At 38.7% G+C, this 15,124-nt stretch overlaps 1 protein-coding gene across 2 annotated transcripts in view; it reads right to left on the reverse strand.

Moving 5' to 3' along the window:
* Window positions 1-1,229: 1,229 nt before the first annotated feature.
* SPOCK1 (SPARC (osteonectin), cwcv and kazal like domains proteoglycan 1) overlaps window positions 1,230-15,124 on the reverse strand; it is a 524,236-nt gene continuing 510,341 nt past the window's right edge. For both annotated transcript variants that reach the window (XM_009209152.3, XM_009209151.3), the window contains 4 exons: window positions 14,462-14,683; window positions 10,903-10,965; window positions 5,219-5,356; window positions 1,230-4,720 (listed from right to left, as the gene is read on the reverse strand). In XM_009209152.3, coding sequence (XP_009207416.1) covers window positions 4,530-4,720; window positions 5,219-5,356; window positions 10,903-10,965; window positions 14,462-14,683 — 614 coding nt within the window. In that variant the 3' untranslated portion in view covers window positions 1,230-4,529. The remainder of the gene's footprint in view (window positions 4,721-5,218; window positions 5,357-10,902; window positions 10,966-14,461; window positions 14,684-15,124) is intronic.

Consider the following 15,124-nt stretch of genomic DNA (forward strand, 5'->3'; position numbering starts at 1 on the left):
CGGATTTATGAAGCAACTTTTCTTGAACTGTCAATCTGTAAATTGTCTGTAAAATTTAGTCCAGAGGATAAAGGAATGGAATTATTCATAAGATAGTTTCAACCTCAGCTCATGGAGAAATTACTCACTCAGGGTATAATTAAGTCATAGACACATTGGCCCAAAAGTGGATAGAAGGGAAACGGAAATAATTCCTGTTCCAGTTTGGGTGCTTTCTGATGTTTGACAAATATGTGGTGTATTCACAAAGAGAGGAGACCCTAGGGTCCCCATAAAGGGAAGAGAGGTAAGTTGTGTTGTTTTTTGTTTGTTTTTCAGAGAACTGGAGAATAACTGGCTGGGGAGGGAAGGGATAAGCAGAGTTTAAAAACTTTAAGGTTGTAAACAGGATGACAAGAGTGAAATCTGATAGGCAAGGAGTAAAGCTGGAGCCTGAGAGAGGCAAAGGCAGCCAAAAGAAGGGCTCAGGTGAGTGGTTGTAGACCAGTGGTCTCCAACCTTTTTGGCACCAGGGACAGGTTTCATGGAAGACAATTTTTCCATGGACCTAGGGGTGAGGGAGATGGTTTCAGGATGATTCAAGTGCATTACATTTATTGTGTACTTTATTTCTATTATTATTACATTGTAATATATAATGAAATGATTATATAACTCACCATAACGTAGAATCAATAGAAGCTCTGAGCTTGTTTTCCTGCAACTAGATAGTCCCATCTGGGGGTGATGGGAGGCAGTGACACATCATCAGGGATTAGATTCTCATGAGGAGCATGCAACCTATATATCTTGCATGCGCAGTGCACAATAGGGTTCTCACTCCTATGAGAATCTAATGCCACTGCTGATCTGACAGGAGGCAGAGCTCAGACAGTAATGCAAGTGATGAAGAGTGGCTGCAAATACAGATGAAGCTTCACTCACTCACCTGCTGCTCACCCCCTGCTATGCAACCAGGTTCCTAAAAGGCCACGGACTGGTATTGGTCTGTGACCCAGGTTTTGGGGACCCATGGTCTAGACTGAGTAGCACAGGGCATGTATGTGCCAAAGGTGCTGCAGGCGCCAGGCTAGACCACCGGCAGGCAGACCTCCCCACCACAATCAGAAGTCCCGACAGAGCCTTATTAGCTATCCCCTGTGTCTGTTCATACTATACTGTAGTGATTGCGTGTGGGACATGACCTGCTAAATGTACATTCCACCCAATGAAATACAAACACTCAGATGTTGCAGACAAAGTAAAATTTATTGAGACAGACAGAAATGCACCTACTCAGGACTACAGTTAAGCATTTATTATTAACCAAAGAGTTGTGTTCACATTCCAGATAAGTCTACGTGGAAAAGCATTCAGAATTTACTAGGTTTTTGCTACATCACTATTTCATCTACAATAGGGACAACAAACTGACACTCAGGATTTGATGAGCTCTCATTACAATGCTATACATGTAACAGGGACAAACATCAGTGACTTTGAGAAAAAGTTATAAAAAGACCAAAACCACCCACTGTAGAACGGGCTCTTGGATGTTACTGTACAGCGTGGTCAAGTAACAAGAAAAAAATGCGAGTGGCATCCTGGGATGAGTGGTGGGGGCAGACCTGAACAGACACATTGTCATTTGCCACTGTGGGTAAGAAAATGGGCATAAAGGAGGAGAAAGAGATACAAAACCTCCAACTCAGTAATAACGTATTCTCATGCCTAGAATATTGGTAGAAACAAGAATACCTTCATAAGCAAACAACTAAGCAGGGTGGAACAAAATTCTGGGATTTAAGTTGGATACCAAGGAAATTGTATTAAAAGAGTTGTTTATGGAATAAGAATAAAACTGTTCATTAAGAACTTTTCAAAAGTGAATTCGTGAGGATTCAGCTTAATACCTGTATCAAACAAGGGACTAGTTTATCACCATATTATTTTTATAATCAGTATTTTATGTGTACTTGGTCACTGTACAAGTGACTCCTTGTCACTGGTACAAGTGGACTTTTCGGAGGACTATTTCCAAAACGAAGAAAGCAAACATTCTACTTCTAAGCATAAGGTAACTCATAATCTTTAGTACTCATGGAAAATATTAAAGATCTTTTAAAAATCTCATGCTGTCATGTCAAAGTGAGGCATGAAAAGTATTACTAATGTGGCTCCATCGATTTGGGGGTTCCAGTCTGATGAGGGCTTTTTATTTAATATTTTGATGAATCAAAATATCTTCTTAGAATGTCTCTGAAAATGGCATCTCATTGCCTTACTGGGAATTGTCTATTGAGCACTCTTCTCCATCATTAAGTTAATGCTAAGGATCTTTAAGTGTCATCTTAATTTGATACTTGTCATAAGATAATTAGGCACTAAATTAAAATCAGTGGTTCACCCTGTTCCTAGAAGTTTTTCTAAGTGAAATCAATTTTTCAATTTTAATCTGTTCTCTTGTACATTTTCCTAAGCTCAAAGCAGATAGTAACAATGATTTTCTTTGGTGATCTAAACTGAGATTTTATAATGTCTTGATTTTTAATATACTTTATAGTAATGTTATTACAATTAAGCACCTGTTTTCTAAATTATCTCAGTTTTGTTCAAGAGAGAAAAGAATATTGAAACAAAGGTGATGGAGTTGAGATCCCAATACAGAGTTTGCCTATGGTCTGTCTTCCTATGGGGAAAGTAAGTACAAAACCTCAGGGTTATTTACAAAGCCAACAGACTTTGCTATATCAAGTAGTTCATTTCCTATCTAAGACCAACTGTAGGTATGATGCCACTTTATTCAGCCAATGCAAGGATTGGAATGTGCTAATTTAAGGTGAGTTGGTACATCCAAATGGTCAATCTGGGATGGTGAATTGGTCAGCTGCCACTGTGATCATGGTTTGGTTGAACATATTTCTGCTTGAGTTTATGTGGCTTTTGTGTGGACAGGCTGAAGTTGATGGGGAAGGCAAGAGATATGTGGGCCAGAAAGGCTTGCTTGCATGGTTGATTCTGATGAGGGCATCCTGGTAGATGAAAACCAGATGGGGCAGGAGCTTACAGACTGGTACTGAAGGAAATGGGGGAACTTCAGACTACTGTTTGGTACTGGTATCTGGGCCAGCTTGATAGGGAGAGAAATCCTAAGGAATGTAGGGATGATGACCCTACCAAATTTGGAGGAGTGAGTTTAGTTAAAACAAACAGTATGGTGAAGAACTTTCTTCATTAGTATCTTGTCATTTGTGGGGAGTGAGAGGGGGACAGAATTTGCTCTTAAAAACCCAGGGTTTGCTTCCATGTGCTATTATGACGTTCTTTGTAGGCCTCCATTTGGGATTGAGTGGTTAAAGAAAAAATCTGTACAGCTTTTGTGCCCTATCATGATTTGTCAGTAGAAAGGGAGTAAAAGCAAAACATTGAGTTCAGAATTAGAAATGTTCTTCTCTTAAGGAACACCATAGTACTCTCTTCTCAGAGAACAGGGGATATGTGTGCACACCTTAGAAAAAGCCCTTGAGTAGGTAAGGAAGGAAGGAACCTATGGCATACAGGATTGCTGCAGCCAAGGGGGCTTCAAGCAGAAATGAAAGAGATGGCTTGTGAAGCTGCCCGTGTCGTGTGGGAGTCGCATGGCTTCTGCGAGAAAAGTGATTTAGGCAAACGGAGGTTTTTGCTCAATCAGAGGCTTTCAGTAACTCTGCTGATGCACAGAGAAGAGACCTCCTCAGCTTGCAGGCTACAAGAGCCAACTGTTAGTGCAAAAAAGGACTTTGATACAAATTTCTTATTCTAGAAATTTTGTTCCAGGTCTGGATAAGCTGACAAATTTATCATTGTTTTTCAAGTGAGTTTTTAAGATTCCCAAACACTTTTTCTGAGAGGTATGTGTGCAGGGCACACACACAGTCTTTATGCATGTACAGAGAAGTATCCAGACACCAATTTTTAATAAAATGAATTCCCCAAAGGGAGTCTTGACTGAATTAAGGCTGTTGTTTATAGGAAGCCGGATATAATGATGTGAAAAAAACTAATTTTTAATAATAAACACTGGGAGTGATGGGGGCAGGGGGAAAAGGTACAGTGTGGTGTGTTTTTTGTTTTTCACGACATCTACAGGACACAAGAAAAGCACTTAGACACTGTAAGGCTGGGAACCATGCTGTAATAACCACCAGTGTGGGTAATCAAAAAGGGACTTTGACGTTTAAGAGGGTGGGGGCTCCCTGCACTGTCAGAATTCCACATAAATCACATGCTTGTTGGAAAAATCTCACAGGAAGGAAGGAGGCTCTAATTAAGTCAGCCATTTCCCTATCCAAAAAATAAACAACAACAAAACACAACACCCTTTCTCCCATACAAACATATGCAAAATCAGAATCCTCTGGGAACAAGCAGTTGTCTTCCAAACCTTAGGTCGGGTATAGAGAGCAACAATGGAGAAGAGACCTTGGTGCCTTGGAGTCTTAGATACAAATGCAGGAATAGGAAGTGACTTGCAATTTTGTGCAAAACTTGTGTCCTCTTTCTTGTGGGCACTACCATATGTACCCGACCTCATCCTCTTTGTCGTCGTCCTCGTCCTCATCATCCTCTGTCACGGCTCGGGTGTGCACCCTCAGCTTCCCCTCTTTGTCCTTTGGTCCCAGCTCCCGTTCATCCTCTAGGTCATCCAGCAGGACCACGGAGCCACCACTGCCAAAATCCCCTGAGGTTTCCTGCTCCTCTTCTGAAAGATTGAAAAAAAGAGTTGAGGTTAGTTTCCACTTATACCTCATGACCCACGTCAGGGGTTCCTTTGCATGTAACTTAACTGTAGGGTAAAACCAAACAGTTTACTTTCTGAAAACAGGAACATCCCTGCCCCACTGAGGTGAGTCTTCAGGGCACAGATTACAAACTGTGTTCTCATAAGAGCCCTAGAATTCTTGAGACGCTCCTACCTTCCCAGGATGTTTACAACCCTAAATGAGAAATGAAGGCAGCCTAAGTTGCTCTTTGCCTACAGCAGTTCTGTCTAACTCTCTTCTCTGTTCATAGTGAGTTCCTGTCACTTGCCAAGCTAGCTACATGTGAGCTCATGTGATTTCAGGGTTACTATGCCTCTATTATAAACTTAATGTAGACTGGAGTTACCTCTCGACATTCTTCTGCAGAGATCCTTACACAGTGAGGACCCAGAGGCCACCCAGGTCGTTGTGGGGCTGATGCAGGAGGCCTTACTCACCACAGCTCACAGCACCCTGTTTCCTGGAGCCAGCCAACTCATTCCCATATTTGTCCACACACCAGCATTGCCCCGTGCTGCCGTGGCACTGTGTGGCTTTGTAATAGCCCTCCTCGTTACACCGAGGTATGAAGGCCCCTGGGGGAACAAAAGGTGCAACTTTAATCAGAGACATGTAGAGATACTCGGGGTTAATGCCCCTCAACACAGGGAAGAGGGCTCATATGTCAGAATATCTGCTGCAGGGCCAGCAGCAGAGGATGGGGATGGTTGGCTATTAGTCAAATTACAGGGCCCTTAACCTTTAGAGGACCAAATGCAATGAGCTCTAAGGATGTCAGTGTTTAAATGGGAACGATAATAGCTCTCATGTATTGAACACTTCTATTCTGGGCACTGACCTGAACCATGCTTACATATGTATGTGTATATATGCTTACATATGTATGTTTGCAGAATCTCTTATTCCCACAACTCTAAGAGATACGTACCATCATTACTTTTTAATATGAAACTGATGTCTAGGAAAATTAATCTTCCCAAGGCATCCACTAGTAACTGTCAAGTCCAGCATTACCAATACTTTGCCCAACCACATAAAGTGACTGTGAAATTGTTACAAAACTTTTTATATGCATTAACTACTGCACTTGGTGCTGACTAGTAACAAATGTTCCATGAATAACACCAGTCTGTGGATCACACAGTTCCAAGCTATTCCTTGTCACTGTCTTCTAGCCTCTAAGAAAGAGGTAATAATAGCTAAGTGCTTTACTTGCATTATTTCATCAAGCCATGCCAATATCACCATAAGGTGTTGCTATTACTATCTCGCTGTTTACAGGCAAAAAAAAAAAAAAAAAAAAAGTGATAAACTGGAGTTAAACAATTTGCCCAAGGTTAAGCAAAATTCCTTCTTTGATTAGTTCTAATTTTTCCCTTTAAACCTTGAATGGGTACTACTCTTATTAATTATATTTTTAACATGAGAAAATCATGTTTTTTTATGCTTTATATACTTTTAACAAGATGGATTGCTAGTGGCACAAATTTACAAGTATGTTACTAAGTGATTGATATGGTTTGACTGTGTGTCCCCACCCAAGTCTCATGTTGAATTGTAGCTCTCATAATCCCCTCGTGTTGTGTGAGGGACCCTGTGGGAGGTAATTGAATCATGGGGGTGGGTTTTTCCCATGCTGTTCTAATGATAGTCAATAAGTCTCACAAGATCTGATGGTTTTGTAAAGGGCAGTTCCCCTGTACACGCTCTCTTTCCTTCTGCCATGACTGTGAGGCCTCCCCAGCCATGTGGAACTGTGAGTCCATTAAGCCTCTTTTTCTTTATAAATTACCCCAGTCTCGGGTATGTCTTCATAGCAGTGTGAAAATGGACTAATACAGTGATTGAGGCATATAATTTTGTTTTGGTGTTTTCTGCATTGTTTCTATTGAAGTTCCTAATTCATAAAATGATTCAGGTAAGCTCTAGATTTTTTTTTATGAGAATCTCTCTTTTGAAGAATTTGCCCATAAAAATATCTTGAGCCTGGTGCCCATTTTGAGGGATGAAAGTAGCATTTTGATTAATTTCCTAGTTTTGATTTACTTGGGTCTTCTATTACCAAAATTTGGTAACTGATAGTATCCATTTCAACTAGGTTTTCATAATTGTTAAAAATTGACTTATAGCAGTGGTTCTCAAAGTGAGGTTCCAGGACAAGCAGCAGTGGCACCACCTGGAAACCTCTTAGAAATGCAAGTTCTTGGGCCCCACCTGAGGTTTAGAGAGTGGGGCTCAGCAATCTGTTCCTTTATTTAATCCTCCAGCTAATTCTGGTACACACTAAAGTTTGAGAACCACAAGTTTACAGTATTCTTCTATGAGCTTAAATCCCACTTTTGAATTCATGACACTATTTGAGCCTTTTCACTTCTTCATATTGTCAAATGTTTGTCTATTTCATTAGTTTGTTCAGAAAATTGTGTTGTTCCTATAGTTTAAGTTAAATCTAGTGAATTTCATTTTGATCTTCTTTTATAAATGCATTTGAAGCTATGAAGTTTCACTTTAGTTGCTTCCCATGTATTTTGTATACCATGCTTTCATTTTCATTCATTTCTAGATATTTTGTATATTTTACTTTACTTCATATTTGATCAATATGTATTCACGAAACCAAATGTATGGGGGTTTAGTAATCTCATATTTTACTTCTATTGTTATTGTGTCGTGGCCAGTAAGTTTGATCTGTGATCATTTATTTGAAATTTGTTGAATTTGCTTTTGTGGTATGGTCTGTGGCAGATGTTTGAAAGACTACATTCAATGCCTAGATTCAGGAATACATATGTAAGTGTGAATGCTAACAAGTCTTTGTCTACTTGAACTGTAAGTTTCAAGAAGAAAATGTCAAAGTTTCTGAAGACCACTGTGGATATAATTCTCCCTTACAGCTCTATTCCATTTTAAGTTATGAGTATAGTCATGTGCCACATAGTGACGTTTTAGTCAATAGACTGTGTATGTGGCAGTGGTTCCATAACATTACAACACCATATTTTTACTAATCTTTTTCTGTGTTCAGATATAAAAATGATTCCCATGGTGTTATAATTGCCTGTAGTATTCAGTACAATAAAATAATGTACAGGTTTGTACCTAGGAGCAATAGGCTACACCATCTAGGTTTGTGTGAGTACACTCTATGATGTTTACACAATGATAAAGTCACCTAATGACACATTTCTGAGGACCTGTCCCTGTCACTAAGCAAGGCATGTCTATACAGCAACTGGTGGCAAAATATAGTAAAAGAGATATTTCAGCAAGATGATTGCATTGTAAAAAACAGATTTGCTTTGTCAGATATTAATGTTGTTTAAAAAAGAGTATTTACCCTCATTTAATTTCAACTTTCTGTGGAATTATTTTTGTTGTAACTCTCCTTTAAAATACTAATCAATAATAATATTTTTGGCCTGTTCACATTTATTGTGATTACAGAATTTCTGCCACCATATCTGTTTCCTACTTACCATTTTTCCTGCCTTCTATGGAAATCAAGAAATCTACATTTAGTCTATATATATATTTATATATATATATATTTTTTTCCATGAACAAACTAGAAGCTTAACACATTCTTACTACCTTTTTCTCACTTCCCCCAATTGTCTGGAACTTTAATTCTAGGTTGCTATAAAACTATTTTATTGGTCTTCTTTATTTACAGTTAGCAGCATGTCATTTCTTTTTCATTATTGCATCTGAATAATTCTTTCTGGGATCATTTGTTGTTTGGTAGAATAAACCCTTTAGTGATATTTAAGTGAGTCTGTGGCTAGTAAATGGTTTCAGAGTATCTCTGGCATCACACTTGAATGATCATTGGGATAAATTTAAAATTGTAGGTTCACAGTTATTTCCCCTCGGCACTTTGAAGACAGTATTTTCTCTTAAGTCAGTGTTGCCAACAGTAAGTCTGATGTCAGCCTGACTCTCATCGTACTGTGGGTAATCTTTATTTACAACAGTTTTTAGTTTTGGTTTTCCTTACAGGGTGTGTGTGTTTCATGAGAGTGTGCATCTTCTATGGAAGATAATCTGGGTGGTAACACCATCTACATCAGCCTCCTGAAAACAGAGGTTCCTGCCTACCACTGTATCTTTCTATGCCCTAATTTTCTGATTTTTGTGAGCTTGCTCACATTTTCAAATTTGCCTTTTATTTAGTGGAACAATCCCAGAATAAAAGCGTGGCATGGGAGGGACAGATTGCTCCTATTTTGAATCAAGACTTATTGAATCAAGACTTAAACCCAGACCCAGCTGACTCTAGGGTCTAGTCTAGAACATGCTACTCACCAGGCTATACCAAGATGACCATATTCTCAGACATTAAATGAGACCATGAAACACCATATCTATCACTTAGGAAAGGCTGCTGATGCCACAGTTAGAGGCTTAGTGGTGCCCACCCTCTCATTAAGGAGTGTATGCCATTGCATGTTATCCCTAGTTTTCAAAGAGCAGTAGATAAAAAAGAAAATGTAGATGCTGTCAGTAGCCCAAAAAGAGATTTGTGAACAGATAATCAAGGACTGCAAAGAAAGAGAACATGTAGAGAGCTGGCTCCTCTTTGGATCAAAAAAAAAAAAAAAAAAAAAAAAAATGGGCTGAGCTCCTGGGTTGGTAAGAAGTAGGTGCTGCTCTAAATCTACAATGTGATCATTATAGCTGATAATAATTTGTTTTATTTATGTGACTCCGTATACCCCTGAATAAAGAATTTGTAAGCAAATGACATTTTTTCTGAGTCAGCTGGAGTAATCTCCGTAAGTAGGAAATCGATAAAGCAAGCTTTAAAACAAAATGGGGTTTCAGAGAAAGGTAGGCATTTCATTCATGTGCACTGGGGTAAATGAGACTTCTTATCACAGGTGACCCTTACCAATGAGGCAATGTATAAGATATCTATACTGCATGAAAAGAATGTTTTAATAAACAGCAATGTACTAATTCTTCAACTACCTGTGGATCATAGGTACGTCACTCAAAATAATATCCACATGGAGAAATGAGATCCATAAACACAAGTCCTTGCACTGGAAAAACCTATGGAGGAGGGATCCAGCCACTTTGCCTTCAGACCAGAAATATATCTTTACGTCCTTTTACTCAGCAGAAGAATGTAGGCCCAAAGAGTTCAAAATCATGACAACTTTGGGGAAGTCTACATGCATTTTGAAATCGCTCAAAAAATCCTGAGAAGAAATCACCGGAATTCATAGACTGCCTACATTTGACAATCTGCAAGAAAACTTGCCCATTTCCTTCTCTATTCATTTCCTTCAAATGAATAGAGAAACTTCTGAAATGGCAGGCTGCTTGGGGAATGCACCTGCCTCTGAATGCTTCACAGGAATAATTCTGTATTACTGTGTTTCAGCTGACACTTCTTTTTTTTAAAAGCAAGGAAAGCAAAGCAGGCTCTTCCTTTCTTCAGAAAACCAATGAGAATGGCCAATGTTTCTATGACAAGTGCCAGGACTTCCTCCACGTGCTGGAGAAGGCAGGCTTGGAGCTAACAGGGACACTTTGAGAGGCCTGCAAGATGTGCATGTTAGGGGAACACATATTCACTCAACCCACTTGCTTCCGTGGTGTCCAAAGAGCCTGCACACTTTCCTGGAGGGATTAGGTGAAGGTAGAAATAGGTTTAAGCACATGCATGTCATTCAACCCTGTCTGATAAATTCTGAAGAGAGTACAGCTCATCTGCCTCCTTCAACAGACAACCCTATCTGGGGAATAGAGGAAATGCTGTAATTTTTAGACTTGATAGTTTTAGCACTGGAAAGAGCACTTGAGAGCACCATTCAATGATCTTACTTAGAAAGAAAAAGCCAAGATTTGTTTTAGCCTAAGATCAGGGAGGAGGTTAGCAGTGGAGAAGGTGCTAGACTCCAGCCCTGGCCAACCACTCTTCCTGCCGAAAGAACACATAGCAGTTCTCAACCAGGCAATCCTCTGTTTATGTCCAGCTGCCTGGGGTAAAACAAGGCATTTCTTTCATGAAACACTAGCCCTAATTGAATAACCATTGCCATGCTGATCATTACAAGGGACATGGCTGGTTTAATTAGTTGTTGGTAAATGAGTGGCAAGAAATTGTACTTACCCAACAGGCTTTTCCCCTTGCTCAGCTTCTGAATTCTGTTCATTTCATTCTGGCAAGGGAGACCTAAAAAATAATTTCTGAAAGTCAGCTTCCAGATGGTATGGAGTATAATCGCTAATGATTGACTTCACTCTTGATGTGAAATGTAGACAATGACACACCTGGGAGTGGAATTGTTCCATATGCTGTTACTACTATGCAACAAAACAAATTTGGGCCATTAGTGTTACTAATTAAAAAACAAACCTCATACCACAATGCACTTAAAATAGTATTTGGGGGCTACTTACATTGTATATAAATTTTTCTTTCTAGCACCAACTCAAGCAAATACCAAGTATCTAATAGGTGGTATAATAGACTTTTTCCTTTCTATCAGGAAGCAAGTAATATTAGTGGGGAAGTGTTCTGAATCCACAGACGAACCAACCAAAGGTGACAAATACTTATATAGCCTAGGTTTTGCTGTAGAAAAGGATGGATAGGAATGGTTACTTCAGACCTCATGGCTCACTACCCCCAGCAAAGTAAAACACATGCTTTGAAGGACAATATGAAGACACAGAAGAGATCTGGCGAGGCAGTGATGAGACTTTAGGCTCTGCTACCTCCTAGCTGAATACTTTGAGCAAGTCTCTTCACCTGTCCCAGCCTCTGGGTCCTCAGCAACAAAATACATGTCATAGAAAAGAAGTTAGTTTCATTCCAAGCAAAAATTCTTCAGAGTTTTACCATAATTTGCCTTGGCAGACCTTGTGGCTCTGGGAGTTCTGCTATTTGTTCATGGTTCTCCTGTCCTTGGCAAAGGAGTTCTGATTCTCTGAGCTCTTATCTTTGGCTGATACTGCCTCTTTCTGCAGGCCCCACACTTGCATATAAAGTATCTAAGCAACTATTTACAACTCTTACCCTGTAGACTGCACAATGCTACCTGGTCTTGCTGCTTGTTCCATGAGAGAAACTGCTTGTAAAATACATTTTGTTGACTTCTTGTTTTAAGATGCTTTCAGAGTAAAGGAGAAATATATCAACTGAAAACATCAAAGGAAAGGAGAAGCAAATTTCATCTGGATTATAAAAGGTAGCATTTCCTGGATGCTGTGCCACAGGTAGGGGTTCTGGCTTTTAGCAACTGCAAGAGTAAGGGCAGTCTATCCTGAGACGTCCCATGTGGCCAGCTCTGGCACTGTTACCTCCAGGAAAAGCATTAACACACAGGCTCTGTGTTGTAAGGAAACCAGGCTAAAAATCAGATGTTACAATATGAACTCAAACCCGAAACTACCACTAGGCCTAATGCTGAGAATCACTACAAGTATTTACACGACTAAAATTTTTAAATGGTCATTATTTTAACATTGATTTTAGGTACTAACAAATGTAATTAGAAAAGAGAAATGAGGTATAAGAATTGAAAATGAAGAGAAAAATTATTTGCAGATGGTATGATTGCACACCTGAAAAATCTAAGCAAACTGACCAGAATAACTTATAAACAAAACGAGATTTTAGTAAGGTGGTTGGGAACAAAATTAATGTTGAAACAACCACCAGGGAGGGAATATAATGCAAAAAAAAAAACCCTGTTTCATTTACAATGGTAACAATAAAAAATACAAGGGAAGTATAATTGTTAGAACAAAATTTAAAAATGTAACACCACTGGTTGATAGATCTTGTTCTAAAACAAAATGATTCCATATTATACTGCTATTGATTTTTATTTGATCAATCTAATTTTGCCTGATACTTAAAAATTACCAATAGGAATTGTTTTTAATTGGATAAACTAATGCTAAAGTTCACAGAGGGAAAGAAACATACTAATGGAAAGAAACATACTAATATCCAGGAAAATTCTAGAAAAACATTAATGGCAGCAAAGGATGATTCTAAAACATATCATAAAACAACTGTGATTTAAAAGTCTAAAACTGATTAACAGTAAGAGCAGAGTATTCAGCAATAGATCTATAGATAGATCTAAATACAGATCATAATAGAGATCTAAATATAGATCAATAGATCTAAATTTATATTATATATAGCTATATATTTAATATATAGCTATATTATATAAATATATAAATATAAATATATAATATAGCTATATATTAAATATATAAAATATATATTATATATAATTAAATATATAAAATATATTTATATATTATATATAATTAAATATCTATATTTAATATGTATAGCAACTGGATGACCATCTCCAGGGAGGCTGGGAGCCTACTTGACTGTGTAATACAGAATTTAAGTGAACAACAAAAGTTTTCCTCTTATGAAGGAAACATAAGAGATAAAGTGAGAAATACCTTTCTAAGATTTATGGCTTCTTAGAAGCCATAAAATATAGAGAAGCTTGGCTATCTTAAAATTTCTCCCTAACAAAAATGCATGAACTGTAATTTGGGAAAAAATATTTACAATACCTATGACCAGAAAATTTCCAATTTCCTTAAAAAACAAACACACAAGAACCTGATGGAAACAATATACAAAGAACATATAGACATTTCAAGAATGTTTCATATGTACAGATGTTCAACCTAACTCATAAATCAAGAAGCTTGGTAATGCCATAGAGAATAGGTATTCTCATATATGTTTGGTGAAAGTAAAAATTGTTACAACCTCTTTGGAGGTGAGGTCAAATGGGAAATATTGCTCAAATTTTAAAAGGCACATGCCTTTTGACTAGTAATTTTAAGAACATATCTTGAAATCTCATGCACACGCACTTAGCTTTCACTGAATGCTCACGTTTTTGTTGTGTGTGTATTGTCTATGCATCCGTAACTTAAATATTTTCATATTAGCAGCCATCCTCCTTTCCTGGCAGTGAGATGTGCCAGCTATGCCTGTAGTTGTATGTTCTCCCGATGTGGGCCAGTCTCTGCTGGTCCCATTAACTGTGACTGCCATACTCAGGTGCACCCCCCAGGCAGAGGGAGGTAAAGTCAGAGCATCTGCCACTGGCTACCTGTCCCTACTCTGAATCCCCCAGCAGGCCGACCTGTCTGACTTTGGGTTATATGAAATATCCCAGTATCTTTTCTTCTATTTTCCAAATCTTGTCTCTTTTTTTCATTAGCTGGAGTTTATTTATAACCAAAATATCCTTCTCTAGGACACTTAGTATAAATCTGAACTTATCCTAGAGAAACTGACAAGTGACTTTCTCAATGAGAATGATATTCATTGTCTCTTACGTTTGTAAGGTATGTTCTACATTGAGAGGATTGTGTAGTGAAGGTTTCCATACCCATTTTATAGAGGAAAAAAACAGACAGTTGAGAGACTTCCCCAAAGGAAGGAACAGACAGAAGTAACTGACTCCTTGATTAATACTCTTGGGTTTTCTCGTATACCACATTAAAAGCAGAAATAAACTGGAAGAAATGAGACTTTGGGCCTGGCATTAAATGGAATGAATTATTTATTCTCTGGCTGTGGCTCTCTGCCCACTTCATAGACATATGCAGTCCTCCTCTGCTCCAGCAAGGCTGCCCTGGGCTAGGGACCCCACCCCTCCATCCCACCTTACCTCCAGGCTTCTGGAAGCAGTAGCACCACTCATTGTTAGACAGCTTGCCATCCTTGAAGGAGTCACAAGAGTTGAAAAGAGGCTTGATACAGGGCTCGTACTTATCCAGGTAGATGGCATTGATCTCCGAATGGTCAAGCAGGAGGTCATAGTTCATGTCCAACTTGTTGAACATCCAGCCCAGGGAGTCCTTGCAGATGGGCAGGATGCTAGTGTCAAACCCTGCCAAGCAAAAGGCACATCTCAGCTGCCACCAAACCTGGTGCTTCCCTCCCTGCTCACTCCCTAGCTTCCTGCCCCAAGAAGATGCCAAGGCCCACCCGACTCCCCTCCTGAGGCTGTTTCCCTCCCCACATACAGAGTTAGTGGTTCTCTAGAATATTTTGTGTTTTCTTGTGTTGTTTTTAAGTGAAATGGTTTAAAAGTCATCATTTGAGGAAAATATGTTCTAAAGGGGAAAAAATCCCCAACATTAACGTGTCTGTGACATAAATCTGTGTTTTCATTTGCTTAAAATGGGGTATGCCTGAAAGAAATAATAGAAACATGGTGAGTGAGAGGTATAGCTTGTGGTACCAAAAACTATGCTTTTATATTTCAAAAAATATTGGAAAACCAAAATAAAATATTTTTAAAAGGATAGCAGTGAAATGAAACAATATA

This window comes from Papio anubis, chromosome 5 (assembly GCF_008728515.1).
Source record: "Papio anubis isolate 15944 chromosome 5, Panubis1.0, whole genome shotgun sequence".
Taxonomy (NCBI): Eukaryota; Metazoa; Chordata; class Mammalia; order Primates; family Cercopithecidae; genus Papio; species Papio anubis.